This window comes from Dromiciops gliroides, chromosome X (assembly GCF_019393635.1).
Source record: "Dromiciops gliroides isolate mDroGli1 chromosome X, mDroGli1.pri, whole genome shotgun sequence".
NCBI classification, from domain to species: Eukaryota; Metazoa; Chordata; class Mammalia; order Microbiotheria; family Microbiotheriidae; genus Dromiciops; species Dromiciops gliroides.
The window spans coordinates 55,346,885-55,363,841 of NC_057867.1; the positions used below are offsets into that span (position 1 = coordinate 55,346,885).

Consider the following 16,957-nt stretch of genomic DNA (forward strand, 5'->3'; position numbering starts at 1 on the left):
TTGCAACTTACACCCCAAATATAGATGTAGGCAAGTTTTCCTTCTAATGACAGACAAGTTAGACATGAAACAAGTCATGCAGAAAAGTAACGGGCCATTAATATAGGACAGGATCAGAACAACAACAAAAATCTGTGAATACCTTGCCATGGTTTGTTTATCCTTAATTTCCAAAGAGGACCATGACATTGGGGTGATGTCATGACTTGCAGTGAATTGGATTTAAGTGAGGGAGGGCTGTGCAAGGTCACCAACCACACTCTCTCCTCCAGAACCATCTGGGTCCAGTGGCAAAGTATAGATCATGATGACTGGAGATGGTTCCGGATGTTTAAAGCAATTAGGGTTAAGTGACTTGCCCAGGGTCACACAGCTAGTAAGTGTCTGAGGTGAGATTTGAACTCAGGTACTCCCAGCTTCAGGGCCAGTGCTCCATCTGCTGTGCCACCTACCTGCCCCCACCTTGCCATGGTAATTTGAACATCTGGCACCTTAGAGGCAAATTCCTGGTAACCCCATCCTAGTTAGTTTAGACCTCTCTATGTTTGTCATTGGTCAAATAACTCCATATGAAGTGACACCCTAAATAAATCTCATTTCCTTTTTCCTGTAATCAATGGAAGCTTTTGTAGGGGCCTGTTGATTATGTTCCTTGGCGAAGGTACTCCCTGCATGATATACTTGCTCTTTCAAATGCCTACCTTGAATTAGTTATCTAAACCACTGTGGAGAACTTATCATCAGGCTGAGGCCTTGGTCTTCACAAGGCATTTGTTTTATGATCTGAGGAATTATGGGACTCTGGCATCTGTTGACTTTTGTTTCTGATTATGAGTCAGACTATACTGTGTCCACATAGTCTCAACTATGAAGAAATCCAAACTCATACCAAACATTTCCAAATAAAATTTCTGCTATACTAAAACTTTGAAAAAGAAGACTGTAATTGAATGGAAAACCTTCTTCTCTTGCAAAATATGATCTGCTTAAGGTTGACCTTTTTTTGACATCTTTGTTAAGTTTCTATATGGGATATATATATATATATATATATATATACACACACACACACATATATATTACCTTTTATGATGAAAAAATGTTGGACTCAGACTTTGGAAATTATTGTATAGGATTCTGTGCTATTGGCTTTTGATTTCAGACTGAATCTGATTTCTGAGGACCACTAGTAGGTTGACCACTTGGTGTTATTTCTTTTTTTTTGGACACTGCAAATCAGGCAACAAAGAAAAACAAAAAAAATCCCTTGGTTCTATTCAAAACTGTTCTGCTTCTGCAGTGATGGTGGTACAGTGGTGGGAAAGGAGGCAGAGGGTGCTAAGAATAAGTTTTCAAATAATCAACAAACTTTAATTTAATTGATACTCTAATTGTCCTGTCCAATGACCGAGTTACCATATTGATAAAGAAGCTGACTCTTATCACTCCTAGCATTTTTGCTATTGTAAACAAAATTGAAAGAAATAAGGAAGTTGAAGTTAAATGATAGATATTTGCAAAAAGACCATCATGAAAATAAAACTGTAGCTTATGTGTCAACATTAGTTGTTGAAGAACAACTTAATCATAAGCAATTATAGCAATCAAGTGGTAAAGTTAACCTGTAAAAAACTTAATACTACCATCCATAGTAGATCAATATACTCTCTAATATTTGGTGATTTCAATGCAAAGTGGGGGGAAGATGAAAGACATACATGGGCAAAATGGTTAAAGAAGAATGAATATCCAAAGACTTGTAGATTATACCAAAGCTTCAGACTTAGACATTATTAATCCTTTTTAAAATTGCATTTGAGAAGCTGTCTGGCTCAAAATGGAGTTGAGCTGATCAAGTGGCAAGAATTAAAGCTAGGTAGCCCCAATTCTATATGGGTATCCCCAACACATTTTAAAAAGTTTTATTGATGCCTTTTGTTTTTCATCCCATAATCATATCTGAAAATGCCCCATCTCCAGTGAACACTCATAGCAAAGAGAAGCAGTTCAACAAAACTGATTGAAAAAATGACTGTCAGCATTTGTGACATTCTATTCCTATAGTCCTCCTCACTTACTATTCCCCACCCACCTAGCTACAAAGAGGAGGTGTGTTTTAACATTGATTCTCTAGCACTGAGTAGTTATTGCAATCATGAAAGCTGAATTTTACTGCTTTTGAGCCTTGATTTCATTTATATCATTGTAGTCATTGTGTATATTGTTTTCCTGGTTCTGTTTTCTTCTCTCTGTATTGGTTCATACAAGTCTTCTCATGTTTCTCTGAATTTTTTATATTTGCAATTTTCTGGGAAGCAATAGCATATCTCTCACCACCACCCCCCACCTAGATGGCATAGTAGATAAAGCACTGGGCCTGGAGTCAGTAAGACCTGAGTTCAAATCTGAACTTAGACATTTACTAGCTATGTGACCCTGAATAAGTAACTTAATTCCATTTGTCTCAGTTTCCTCATCTGTGAAATGAGTTGGAGAAGGAAATAGCAAACCACTCTAGTATTTTTGCAAAGAAAACCCCAAATGGGATCACAAAGAGTAGGACATGACTGAAATGACTGAATAACAGCAACAATAATAAACCTCTAATATATTAAAAGAACCAGTGGAAGCCCTCTAAGGTGTGGATGATTTAGAGAAAGTCACAGAACAGAATTGCATAGAGCCAGATGGCTGGAAGAATTCTGATGTTTATCAGTGGAGGGAGCACCTATACTAATAAAACCAACAAAGAAGGTTGCTAATATTTAGATGAACCATTTAATTTCATTAAAACACCAACTCTAGGAATGATCCACTGGTATAGTGGAAAGAGCCTTGGAGTTGTGAAAGCCTGCATTTCAGTATTGGTTCTGTCAGTTGGGAGCTGTGTGACCTTGGGCAAAAAAAATGACCTTTCTGGGCCTCAGTTTTCTCACCTGTAAAATCTTGTTGAAATTGATGGTGTCTAAGGTGCTTTCAAGCTCTGGCCTTCTCTGCATCTCTGAGTCTCTGATCTCTAATATTAATGATATGATGAGCCTGTCCATACTTCCCCCTCCAAACTCTTTGTGATTTTATATGCTCTAATTAGTTTCCCTTTCAGCTGTCTAAACGATCTGCTTATAAACAATTCAATTAAGCTAAATTTCTTCAACTATTTCTTGAAGATTATTGAATACAGGAGGGAAGGAATGGGGAAGCCTCAATTTTAAAAAATCAGGAAGTAAACATATAGGAATGAATACTTGCTAAATCACACACAAAGAGATGGTATATTTCAGTGATCAGTGTTTTCCCAACAAAACAGAAGAGAAAAAAAAGCTGCTTTTACATATACACACACTTGTAATATTTATAGCTAATATGGCTGACATGGCTACAAATCAGCTCATTTCTTTGGCATTAGGTTTTCTTCTACTATGACTGAGCTGTAAATAAAGTGCTATCTTTTTGGAGTTCTGTATAGTGTGTGTGTGTGTGTGTGTGTGTGTGTGTATTCTGCCTTTACTATCTTAGTTTTATCAATTTTATAAATGGATTTTGGTCCCTGAGTCACAAACAACTTACTTCTGATACAGGGTTACCTGCACCACTGTTTAAGAAAACTTGTTTTATCCATTGATTTGACTTTTAATTATAGATTGGTTGCTAACTTTATACTCATCACAAAGGTTGGAAGCATCTCATCTTGTCACTACTTTCACCTTTGATTAACTCTCATATCCTTAAATGTCAGTTTGACTTTAAGAAAACACATCCAGTTTATACTGCATTGCAGTGTTTATCAAATTATTGTTTTCAACAACCCTAATTTCTGGAAAGCCTCCTTTTTAATAATAATTCTGCTTTTCTTTTCCCTTGCATCACAGAAATGAATTGGGAAGAACTGTAGTTTTTAAAATAATTTGTATATGTGTCATAGTTAAATGTCTATGGCAATCAGATTTTATTTAGTATTTTTATTCATTCATTCATTTGTTTGTTTGTTCACTTGTTCATTTTAACAAATTAGGTCCAATGTATAGAAATTATAGTTAGAAATATTTCTATAGAAATATAGAAGGAAATATTTCTAAAAAGTTCAAACTGTCCAAGAATGGAATGGATTCCTTCAAGAGGCAGTAAATTTCCAGTCCTTGACAGAATCAAGTAGAAGTTGAATTTCCTTGTTGGGGATGTTGACTGCTGCTTCTGGTAGGTGTAGGAACAGATGACTTTTGTGATACTCTGGTGCTACCAAGTACCTACTACCTAGATCATAAGATTGCCATGAATTTAAAATGAAATAATGCATATTAAACTGTTCAGTCTTTTATAAAAGTAAACTATTGTGGGGCAGCTAGGTGGTGCAGTGGATAGAACACCAGCCCTGGAGTCAGGAGGACCTGAGTTCAAATCTAGCCTCAGATACTTAACACTTACTAGCTGTGTGACCCTGAGCAAGTCACTTAACCCCAATTGCCTCACCAAAAAATAGTAAAATATTGTTGTTGTTGTTATTATTATTATTATTATTGTTATTATTATTATTATTATTACCTTATGTTAGGTGTTAAAGAGAAAAATAAATATGTCATGACCTCTGCCCTTAATAAGCTTGTAATCTCTTTGGGGGATGAGATATATGTACACATGTAAAATTTAAACACTAATATGAGGGAATATAAGATTACATTTACCTGCATTCTTTTTATAGATTATATTGATTTTTGATGGCTTCTGTGTTCTGCACTGAAATTTCCCACCCAAGCACTAAAAGGTGGAGGGAGGGACAGAAGAGACTATATGACACATTTCTTTTTTCTTTTTAAATCATAAAAGAATTTTATTATTTTCTAGTTACAAGTAAAGATAGTTTTCAACATTTGTTTTCATAAGATTTTTAGTTCCAATTTTTTCTTCCTCCCTCCCTTCCTTCCCCCCTCCCCAAGACAGAAAGGAATCTGATATAGGTTATAAATGTACAATCACATTAAACATATTTCTGCACTAGTCATGTTGTGAAAGAAGGATCAGAACACAAGGGAAGGGGCAGCTAGATGGTGCAGTGGATAAAGCACTGGCCCTGGATTCAAGAGAATCTGAGTTCAAATTCGGCCTTAGACACTTGACACTTACTAGCTGTGTGACCCTGGGCAAGTCACTTAACCCTCATTGCTCCTAAGGACAGCTAGGTGGTGCAATGGATAAAGCACTGGTCCTGGATTCAGGAGGACCTGAGTTCAAATCCAGCCTCAGACACTTGACACTTACTAGCTATATGACCCTAGGCAAGTCACTTAACCTTCATTGCCCCGCCCAAAACAAAACAAAACACAAGGGAAAAACCTCAGAAAAGAAAAAAACAAAAACAAAAAAGTAGAAACAGTATGCTTCAATCTGCATTCAGAATCCACAGTTCTTTTTTCTGGATATGGAGAACATTTTCCATCATGAGTTCTTTGGAATTGTCTTGGATCACTGCACTGCTGAGAAGAGCCAAGTCTATCACAGTTGATCATCACACAATGTTGCTGTTAACTGTACAATGTTCTCCTGGTTCTGCTTACTTCACTCAGCATCAGTCCACTTAAGTCTTTCCAGGTTTTTTAAAAAATCTGGCTGCTCATCATTTCTTACAGCACAATAGTATTCCATTACATTCATATACCATAACTTGTTCAGCCATTCCCCAACTGATGGGCATTCCTCAATTTCCAATTCTTTGCCACCACAAAGAAAGCTGCTTTAAATATTTTTGTACATGTGGGTCCTTTTCCCTTTTTTATGATTTTTTGGGGATACAGACCCAGTAGTGGTATTACTGTGTCAAAGGATATGCACAGTCCCTTTGGGCATAGTTCCAAATTACTCTCCAGTATGAATGGATCAGTTCAACAACTCTACCAACAATGCATTAGTGTTCCAATTTTTCCACAGCTTCTCCAACATTTATTATTTTCCTTTGTTGTCATGTTAGCCAATCTGATACGTGTGAGGTGGTAGCTCAGAGTTGTTTTAATTTGCATTTCTCTAATTAGCAATGATTTAGAGCATTTTTTCATATGACAATAGATAGCTTTGATTTCTTCATCTGAAAACTGCCTGTTCATATCCTTTGACCATTTCTCAATTGGGGAATGACTTGCATTCTTATAAATTTGATTTAGTTCCCTATATATTTCAGAAATGAGGCCTTTATCAGAAACATTGGCTGTAAAAGTGACACTTTAAAAAAAATAAACATTTTGTATTTAAAGTTTTGAGTTCCAAATTTTATCCCTCCTTCCCTCCCTCTCTCCCCTCTCTGAGGTGGTAAGCAATCAGTTATAGGTTATAGATTTGCAATTTATGAATTTACCTGAATTCTTATTATTAATACTTCTGTTATTAATAAAAAAACAACCAATCAACACATATTTAGTAATTACCTCTTACATGCTCCCTGTCCTCAAGGAGCTTAATTATTATGGTGATTTATTATTCTGTGTATAATAGTAATCCCTTCATGATCAGTAAATAATAAATCAACTTGACCTCTCCTGTTTTATCTAAATTTATACATTTTATTAGAATAAATTAACTGCCTCAGACCAAACTCATAATAATTACAGAAATATGTTGGACATTTTAGCTCACCTGCTAATGGCCCAAATTATGGCTATAGATTATCATGTTTGTCCTTCATTCTCAAAGAGAACCATGACATTTGGGTGATGTCATGACTTGCACTGAATTGGATTTTTTAAGAGAGGGAGGGCTGTGCAAGGTAATCAACCTTACTTCTGTTAAGGGCTAAAATTCTAGCTATTCTTCTAAAATATCTAATGAGTGGTCGCCAATAAATTATAAGCTTTAGCAAGAGGTAGACCTTTAAGCATTTATTAAGGAGAATAAGAATTTGGTAAAGAGAGAAGAAAAGGCCTAGATTCCTATCTATTAAAGGGAGAGCACATTTCTAGCTCCGTTCTCCACCAGAGTCCCCAGGAAAGAGAGCAAGAACGAGCGCCAGTCTCTTCCTTCTTCCTTCCACTAGCCAGCATCACTTCCTGATGCCAAAGAAAGGACTCCTGGTCTTGCCCTCAAAGACCTTTGCTTCATGGGCGGAACTCTTCTACAGTAAGTCTCCAGCAGGTGGCGTCACTCCAATTGTTACACTTCCCTCAAGAGCCATCTGTGTTATATGTGTGTTTATCTATCTATCTATCTATCTATCTATCTATCTATCTATCTATCTATCTATCTATCTATCTATCAATCGCTACTGGACACAGATGGTTCTGGAGGAAAGTTAGGATGACTGGCGATAGCCCCATATATTTAAGGTAATTGGAGTAAATGAGTTGCCCAGGGTCACACAGCTAAGTAAGTTCTGAGGTAAGATTTGAACTCAGGTCTACCTGACTCCAGGGCCAGTGCTCTATCCACTGTGCCACCTAGCTGCCCTATGGCTATAATTAAAAGATGTGGGAGGTGTGACTTGATGATAGTTTATTTTGGTGGCCTGCAAGCTAAAGTGGAGATAAAAGAGTAATGTGATGGCAAAGAAAAAAGCCAACATGATATCTGGCTGCCTTAAGAAAGGCAGAATATATAGGTTGAGGCTGTGATAGTGCCACTGGCCTCTGCTGTGGTCAGACCACATCTGCTGTAATGCAGTAGTCACTTCTGGGTACCATATTTAACTCATCATACTCTTTTTTTGGGGGGGGCGCAATGGGAGTTAAGTGACTTGCCCAGGGTCACACAGCTAGTAAGTGTCAAGTGTCTGAGGATGGATTTGAATTCAGGTCCTCCTGAATCCAGGGCCAGTGCTCTATCCACTGTACCACTTAGCTGCCCCCATGGGTGCCATAATTTAGGAAGGACACTGTCATCTGGAAAGTGTCCAGGGAAGTCTGATTAGGATAATGAAAGGCCTCATTCATATGCAATATAAGGATTAGTTAGAGGATCCAGGAAAAAAGAAGACTCAAAGGAATATGACAACTATTTTTGAGTATTATCTCCTGATAGCATGTAAGCTTCTTAAAGGATCATAGATTTAGAACAGAAAGAGACTTTAGAAAATTCTTAGCCCAAGTCCCTCATTGTACAGATGAAGAAACTGAGGCCCAGAGAGGTTAAGTAATTTGCTTAACACTATGCATCGAGGTAGTAGCAAAACCAAGATTTGAGTTTGGTTCCTCTGACTCCAGATATAGCAGTCTTTCCCATGTGTAGTTTACATGAATGGTTTTCATTTGTGTCTGTTTCCTTTAACATAATAGGTCCTTAATGAATGGTGGTTTTTTTTACTTTTATTTTGAAGTATTATTTTGAAGCTGTCACATGGATGCTGCATTAGATTTGTTCCATTTGACCTTAGGAGAATTACTAGGGAGTTCCTAGAACTAACCCCGAATGGAATAGATTGCCTTGGAGGTGATAGGTTCCTCCTCATTGAATGGGTTCAAGCAGAGGCTTAGCGACTCCTTGTCAGGGATGTGATGGGGTAGGGGTTAGATGGGATGGCTTCCAAGGTTGCTTCCAACTTTGAGATTTTGTGATGCTGTGAATATGGTTCATTTGTCTTTAGCAGCCACATACCAAGTGTCTGTTGTATAGGAGCAATAGATTTGAAATGCTTGAAAGTAATAAATAAATGAAAGAAGCCATGAGACAGGTCTAAGAATCCAGTCCAGTTCCTAGCAATGCTGCATTTGCCTTTGAGATTCATTCCTAAGAATATTTTAAGGTCAATATCTCATTGATTATTAGATTTGTAATTTTACAGTTGGACTGAATAACCTGTTTTCATTTTGTTGTTCTGTCCCTTCTGATAATGTTTAGAGGTTATACATATTTCTAAATCTTTCTGCTTGTAAAGAAAGACACCGCAGTAGAAATTACTTTGGTTGGACAGAGCTTTCTATATTATTTCTTGACAGATTCATGTCAGGAAAGAGTAATGAAATGTTCTTATTTGCCTTTTGGTGCTGGTTATGATGTTTTAAATTTCTTTTTTATTTCTTAAGCCCTCCCCATGTGTTAGATGATTGATAGAAAATATACAAAGTACTCTACCCTTGCAACTAACTAGGTGGGCTTTTACCATAGTTTGCCTAGACCCAGGCCTTTATCTCACTTCCAAGCCATCTGCAGACCATGCCACTCAAGAGTACTTAGCCCTCTCATCATCCTTTTCATTACCTCTTTATGTGTTGTCTTCCCCCATTAGCTTACAAACTCTTGGAGGGTATGGATTATCTTGCTTGTTTGTATTTGTATCTCCCGCACTAAGCACAGGTCCTAGTATATCATAAGCACTTAGTAAATGTTTTATCATCTGTCATCTCTCTTTCTCTCCCCCCCCTCCCCCTCCCCCCCCTTCTCTGTCTCTAGGTCCCAATATACTTATATCCTAAACAGTGATGTCATGGGGAGAGTACTGAATAGAGAACCAAGAGTCTTGGAATTGCAGAATTTCAGAATTAGAAAGGACCTTTGGATCCTAAATCTAGTTGAATCTGTACTTGAACAGGAGTTCCCTCTACAAAAGACCTGATTGGTCCATAGGTTCTTGTTAACCTTCCATGGCAGAAGGGGGCCTATTCCTTCCTAAGGCAGTCCATTTCCCTTATGAATAGTTCTAAGTGTTAAGAAGTTTTTCCTAAATCTTCCTCTTTGAACTTACAACAAATATTAATCCTTCCCTACTTGAATATATCTATCATGTGCCATTCCAGTCCCCCCAACCAAATCTTTTCTACCCCAGGCTAAATATATTTGGTTAATTCATACTGTCCTTGTCACGTATGGTTCTAAGCCTTCCTCTGGATGTCGTTTCTAAAGTTAGGAACTCATAAATGAATAAAGTACTCGAGATGTCATCTGTCTAGTTTTCAGGGTCCCTCATCCTTGGACACAGGTATGTGTGCTTGAGGAAATGGGGTCTCTTCCTGTCTTTGCCCAGAACTGATTGTATGGGTGCAAGAGTGCTAGCTTTGCAGGTGGAGGCCCTGAGTTCCTTTTTCAGTTTTAACACTACCTGTGTGACCTTGGGCAAATCACTTCAGCTCCCTAAGCTTCAGTTTCTTCCCCTATAAAATAAGGGGATTAGATTAGATGGCTTCTGGGAGCCTTTCTAGCTCTATATCAAGGATCCTATGATCATATGGCCTTGCACAATTACTCAGTTTTCTTACCTGAAAAATGATGAGGCAGCGGATAGAATGTTGGGTGGGGAGTTAGGAAGACTTCAGTTCAGATTCTGTCTCAGATCCTAGATGTGTGATGTGGGCAAGTCACTTCATGTCTTATCTTGGTTTCCTCATCTGTATAATGAGAATAATCATAGCACCTACCTCCCAGGGTTGTAAGGATCAAATGAGATAACATTTGTAAAGTTCTTTGCAAACCTTAAAATGCTACACAATTGCTAGCTACAGAACAAAGAGAAAAAGATCTGTTTGCCCAGTGCTGCTGGATCTTACTTCTTAAAAGCTATGAATTTAGACAGCTCCTTAAGCCTCTGGCCTGCCCCTCCCACATCCTGCTTCCTGCTTCTTCTCTACCAGCTGTTCTTTTCCTATCCCTGTGCTGGTAAGGGCCACTGAAGTGAAGCTAAAAAGTCATACAGCTTACATTACAAAATTATCTATTTTACTAGCCTATGGTACAGTTTGGACTGGGTAACATGAGGTTAGCTGATGCCTAAGGTTCTTTCTTGATTTAAAGGATTTTTAGTCTATTAAATTGTGTAATTTAGTCTATTAATTCCATTGCAGATTGTATCTAATACTATAATCAATTAAATTTATCTGTCCAAATGTGTGTATGTATGTATGTGTGTGTGTATACACACACACACACACACACATATACATTTACAATTTTCCTTTACAAAGGCAGAATGATAAGAGGAATGAATTTGGAATCATAATACCTCACTTTGAGTCCTGTCTCTGATCCTGTATTGGTATGAGTAGACAATTGTGGGCATTTAGTCTCAGCTCTCAGCCTCAGTTTCATCATCTGTCGATTGGAGTTAAAATACTTGCACCATCTACCTGATCAGGTTGTTGAAGAAGACACATCATGAGTCCTGAAATGTCACAGAAGTAGCAACGATCCATTAATGTAGCTGCATCAGCATATATGGCTGTTTAAGAAAGTTGTATTGTTTTCAGTAGCAGTTTCAGGAAGATGTCATGTAATTGGCCCCCACACGTATGAAATGATCACCCATTCCTTGTAAGGGTAATTAACAACTATCATCTTAAGTGCGGAAGCTATAACAGTTACAAAGGATCTAGAGCACAGGGCATCCTCTGACAGTGAAGCCATAGACTTTGGAGATTCCATCTGGAGAAGCAGTAATGGATATCAGAATGCCAAAGAATGGCTCTGTGAGGAGCTGAAGGAGGTGGCAGGAAAAAAATAAATACAATAAAGACCACATGGGAACCCAGTTTGTAGCAATGGGATAGTCATCAAAAACTGTATACCACCACCCATCAAGGAAAGTAATAGTAAGTGTACCCGTGAGCCCTGGGCTATACAGTGACATGGCTGATCATAGGATTATAGAATTGCAAGCTGGAAGGAACCTTAGGGATTTATCCAATCCACACCTGTGATTTAGAGGAGATTCTTGGTCAGATTTGGGTTAGACTAAATAGCCTCTCAAACTCCTTCTAGCTCTAAAGTTCTGTGACTCTGTTATCTCTGATCTTAAATAATGGAGAGCTTTCTGTTGCTGAAATGTTCATTTATTTATTTCAAAATAAATCCAATTCAAAATAAATACAAATATCCTAACAAGGCTTAGGACTTCATGTTGCCAATCAACTCAGAAGCTTCTGTCAAGTAACAAATGTTTAGAATAGTTCAGGATGTCACTGATTCTTATTATGACAATTTAAATATTTTTCCACATTGAATGGGAAAAATAATTCTAGGGAACGGGCATTTTCCTTTTCTCTATTACTTCCCCCCCAATTTGAAATTTAGATTATTGGCTTTATGATTGAAAGGTCTCATTACTTATTTAAATCTGCAAAGAAACAAATAGAAAAATTAAATAATATAAAAATAACTAAATGAAATGAGGTAGGACCAGTTGATCACTAAGATTCCTTATACTTCAATATCCTATGAGCATATTAACAATATGCCTAATTCTATATAATACATAAATCTAAAAAGTCCATCTGATGTGTCTACCCAACAGGTGTTACTAAATAATTTGTGGAGAAATACTGGAAAGAACACAAGAGGTAGTGGAAAGAAAATTCTGGGGATCAAGAGACTGGGTCCTGCATCTGTTTCTAGCATTTACTACCTGTATTACTTTAGGCAAGTTCCTTTTCCTCTCTGGCTTCAGTTAGATAAGAGTGTTGAATAAATGATCTCCAAGAATTCTTCTTGCTCTAACAGTCTTATTATTCTCTGCTAATAAAAATGAATTCTCTGTGTTATGTACCTGGTTTCTTGCCTCCTCCACTTATGATTTTTAAAAATATTTAAGCATGACTTTAGAAAGTTTTTCTAGCCTTCATCTTAAATATACAGAACAACAAAATGGCATGGACTCACTCATGAGAGACAAACCAGATTTTGCTTGTGTCATCTCAATGTAAAATAATAATAATGTCATCTTTGGTGGGTGAATGAGGAAGGATAGAGTATTAAGTTTCATGATAGATGTGTGTGATTTATCAAAAGTTATAGTATGAGAATGATTGTAAAGCTCTTTGCAAGCCCAATAATACTATGTTTCAGTTATTATATGCATATTTTATGGATTAATAAACAAAATGACCACGAATTTCAAGGCAAAATTTATTGAAAGTGTTTTTGGACAGAGGTGGCTGAATTAATTTGGCCACTGTGCATTCACCTATGAATTTAAATCCATAAACCAACCCTAAGAAAGCCCAGTTCAGAATAGAATGGAGACTGCATACCCAACCTTTACATACAGTTCTTTCGATGAAAAGTATAGAATAATTGCCTTCAAAATCAATGTTTTTCTTCATTCCCCATAGGGAAAAAATTCATTAGTGTGGAAAAAAGGATCTTCTTTTCTTTATAGAACAGTCTAATTCAAGTTGGTTCCATTAAATCTTGTTTCTGTGAATGCACATGTTGAACTTTGCCTTAATTCATTTTTTCCTCTGAGTCCATTTGCTGCTGGGTACGTTTGGCATAGCTTTGTGCCATGGAATTAATTATAGACAATATGAAGTAGGACACCATCACAACCACCAGCTTCTCAAACACCCAGGATATCCAGTTTCCTTTCTCTGGAATGTTCTTTATCTCACTTTTGTGGTGAAGCTTCAGCCTCTGTGCCTCTAAGTAATCTTGGAATGGTTTCTGCAGAGAAGGACCTAAAGTGGGGACAGCACCAATGAGGGTCACCATCCGTTCCACGATGTCTTTGCTGAAGGTCATAATAACTAAGAGTTTCTGGATGTGCATCTTCACTATGGCTTTTCCAATGAGGGTTGCTCCAAAGAAGGTCCAAAAAGGAACCAGGAAGTGTCCGCAGGCTATCCCTGCCAGATCAAATAGAGGATTCGGAATTGAAGCACAGGCCAATATTCCAAAAAACCCAACCTTCTTGACCAGATTCTGTATGGCTTGCTTAATCCAGGAAACAAAGTCTTGACGAGATTCACACTCTTCCAGCATCTCTTCATACTCCTCATACTCTTCATCATCAGCTTCAGGCCCTGACAGTCGGGCAGCCCTGGCCATGAAATAAGGGGGCAGTTCTCCGATGGCTGTGCCAGCACCCCACATGCAGGCTTCAAGCCTAACCTTTGAGAGGATGGTCCATAAAGTGACAGATCCTTCGATTCCTTTGTTGTCTGGGCAAATGATCCTATCGGGATAGGGTGGCTCTGGGAAGTTAACAGTATTGCACTCATAAGCAGCCAAGGTCACGGAAGCAATGTGAGGGCCCAGATACAGCAGAAAAGTATGGAGACCTGTTCCGAGGCCAACAGAGGAGAGAATTCCTAGGCCCACCCAGTAGCCACACCACAGCAGCTTTTTCTCCACGTACTTCACATACTCCTGGTGAGCGCCTTCCATGTAATAGGTCGTCCCCAGCATGATGAGCAGAAGCACCACCGACACCAGGAGACTTCGGCACCGGCACAGGCCAAAAATCCACCTCTTCAAGGTGATCATGATTTCCAGCAAGAAGTAGCGCAAGGTAAGGAACGGCTTCTTCCACAGGACGATGTTCTGCCTCACCTCCCAGTCCAGCCGCGTCCTTTCGCTCAGCTGAAGATTTGGCTCCAGGAAGGCTGCCTTGAGCAGCTCAGGCTCCATCCTTCTGGAGTCCCCCCTCCGCCATTTGGGTTTGTTCGCCATTTTAGGCATCATGAAGAGCCTGTCTTGGCCACCCGGGCTCAGGGGAGCCCGCTATGGTCCACTTGGTAGTCGCGCCTCCAAGACTCTGAGAGCAACGGGTTCCGACTGCCTGCTTCATACACGTTGCTAGGCGACGCCTGGCTTCCACCCACATCCGATCGCCCCTCACTTCCGCCAGTTAAGGAGCGTTCGTTAAAGAGCCCGTTTTGTGGCAGGCTCTGGGATATTCAAGCTGGAGGTGTAATATTAAAGGATGGTAAAGCTGTACAAAACACCCCCTGCTCTCGAAGAGCTCCTAATCTCTGCTATTCCCGAGCTCGAGGAGAAGCAACTCCCGCCTGAAAAGTGGCGCCCCTAGGTTGCCGTCTGGCCCTATGTGGCTGGGGTCAGTTTCTTTTATTTCTTCAGTGCAACCCCCCCTCCCCCCCAACGCTCACTCCCCGCCAGGCTCCAACGGGACCCCTGCCACGTCGCAGTACTCACAGTGGGCGCTCATTGAACGCCTCTGCTGACTTGACAGCTTCTCCCATCAGCCTCCTTTCTTCCGAAGGGAAGGAAGTACAGTAGCACAGGGTTAGGCGTAGGCCCCTCTTCCTGCAAGCGCCCTCCCAGGTTTCTGAGCTCAGTTACCTGCCAAAAGGTGCAGTCTGGGTAAGGAACCATCTCCACTAATTCTGCTATCCCCTGCATCCAGTGAGGGGAGGGCCTTTGCTCCCCGACAGAACAATTTGCGTTGAAGAAGAAGAAGAAGAAGAAGAAGAAGAAGAAGAAGAAGAAGAACAACAAGAACAAGAAGAAGAAGAACAAGAAGAAGAAGAAGAACAAGAAGAACAAGAAGAACAAGAACAAGAACAAGAACAAGAACAAGAACAAGAAGAACAAGAACAAGAAGAAAGATAACTTGGAAATGATGTGGAATAGTTTTTTAATTTTTTAAAAAAAATTTTGGATGCCAAATACTTTTGTGAATTTTAAATGGAGTTGATCCCATTTTTACTATTTCAAAATCATATATATATATATATATCATATGTAAATATGAGAAATCATACATCATACCGTTGCTCAGCTAGATTTACTCATATTTTGAACGTCCTGAAAATTCGGTAGCATGACACAAGGCAAGGGCATTGCAGATACAGAGAAATCTACTTGTCTGACTTTGTTTATTTTAAAAATTCTGGGGTAGCAGGGCTTTCAAAGGATTCCACATGGCCCAGAAGCCTAGCCCCTGCTGCTCTTGATTCACAGAGGGATAGAAAACATGTCTACCTAGTTCAGCACACACAAGGCAGGTCACCAATAGTCTGCTGCTTGCAGTTTGGCTTGTGGATAATTGTAGAGTTTGAGACTGCTTGTTCTTTGCCCTCTAGATTGAAACCAGATCAGGCTGATTTAGATGTGAGGGCCCCCTTTGAGACAGGATAAGGTGGGACAGGTTCCCTATCCAGTATGTTGAGAAATTGAGTGAATGGAGATAAAGTCAATAAAGTTAAGTCAGAAAAAGAATGATGCCATATGTGATTCAGAAACACCATATATGCTCTGCAGGAGTATGTGAAGTGCAACCATACTATCTCAAAGAAAGGGGTTTATGCCCCTTTACAGGCCAGATTTTCATGAGGAGGCAGCTCCAAACATGAAATTTGTTTGGGACAAGGGACTTTTGACCACCATATAAAACTGCCATCACTTCTGAGATCCTTGGAAAAGAGTAGAAAAGTACACATAAGTTGGTAGAATTTAATTGCATGTTTTAAAGACCTCAAATGATCAATAATTGACTTTATATTTAATCTGTCAACGCTGCTTCTGCCTTCTTCAATGTGTTAACTCAGACTGGTTCAAATACTTTCATCCCCCAGTCTGCTGCTGGTAGCACCTGGTCTTGCTATCTTTCTCTGCAATACCTGATCCTCTTCACATGTGAGATTTGATTAAATACAGCTCCAGATGTTCCAGATGCAGAAAGAAAAGCACATTTTACTGTAACTTAGCCAGCAAGATTTGTAGGCTGCATGGGTCAAAATACTCATTGCGGGGAGGGGGTGGGGCAGCTAGATGGTGCAATGGATAAAGCACCGACCCTGGATTCAGGAGAACCTGAGTTCAAATCTGCTCTCAGAGACTTGACACTTACTAGCTGTGTGACCCTGGGCAAATACTCATAAGTGATCCAATAATAGTCTCATTTGAAGAGTGGTTTCTAGAATTATGTTACTCTTAGTTTTCTCTTGTATAGTTGCTTTAGAGAAAGATGTAGTGCTGTAATTAAAAATAAGGTAAAAACTTAATGTTTGCAAAAATTATTTCCCTTCTATTATGACAAATAGGTAGGAATTTATTTAGCAGCGCTATTTTGACATTATTGCCTTTTGTTTTATCCATGATCTTCATGAATTAAGAAAAAAAATTCCATCAGAGAAGTGATTGATATCTTAATACCTTTTTGATTTGCAACTGTTAGTTTTTTCTGAGCTTAAATTTGCTTTGATAGTCATAAGAGGTGATCGCATTTCTTCACTAAAATTAATTTACCAAGAACACTCTCTTGGTTTTTTCTTATCAGAATTGATTAAATGTAGCCATTCATTTGGGATGGTGATAT

General features: G+C 38.8%; 1 protein-coding gene across 1 annotated transcript; it reads right to left on the bottom strand.

The window, feature by feature from the left end:
* Positions 1-13,122: 13,122 nt before the first annotated feature.
* Positions 13,123-14,349, bottom strand: LOC122733955 (vacuole membrane protein 1-like). Its single transcript, XM_043974652.1, has one exon. The coding sequence runs from the start codon at positions 14,347-14,349 to the stop codon at positions 13,123-13,125; it is 1,227 nt and encodes a 408-aa protein (XP_043830587.1).
* Positions 14,350-16,957: the final 2,608 nt, after the last annotated feature.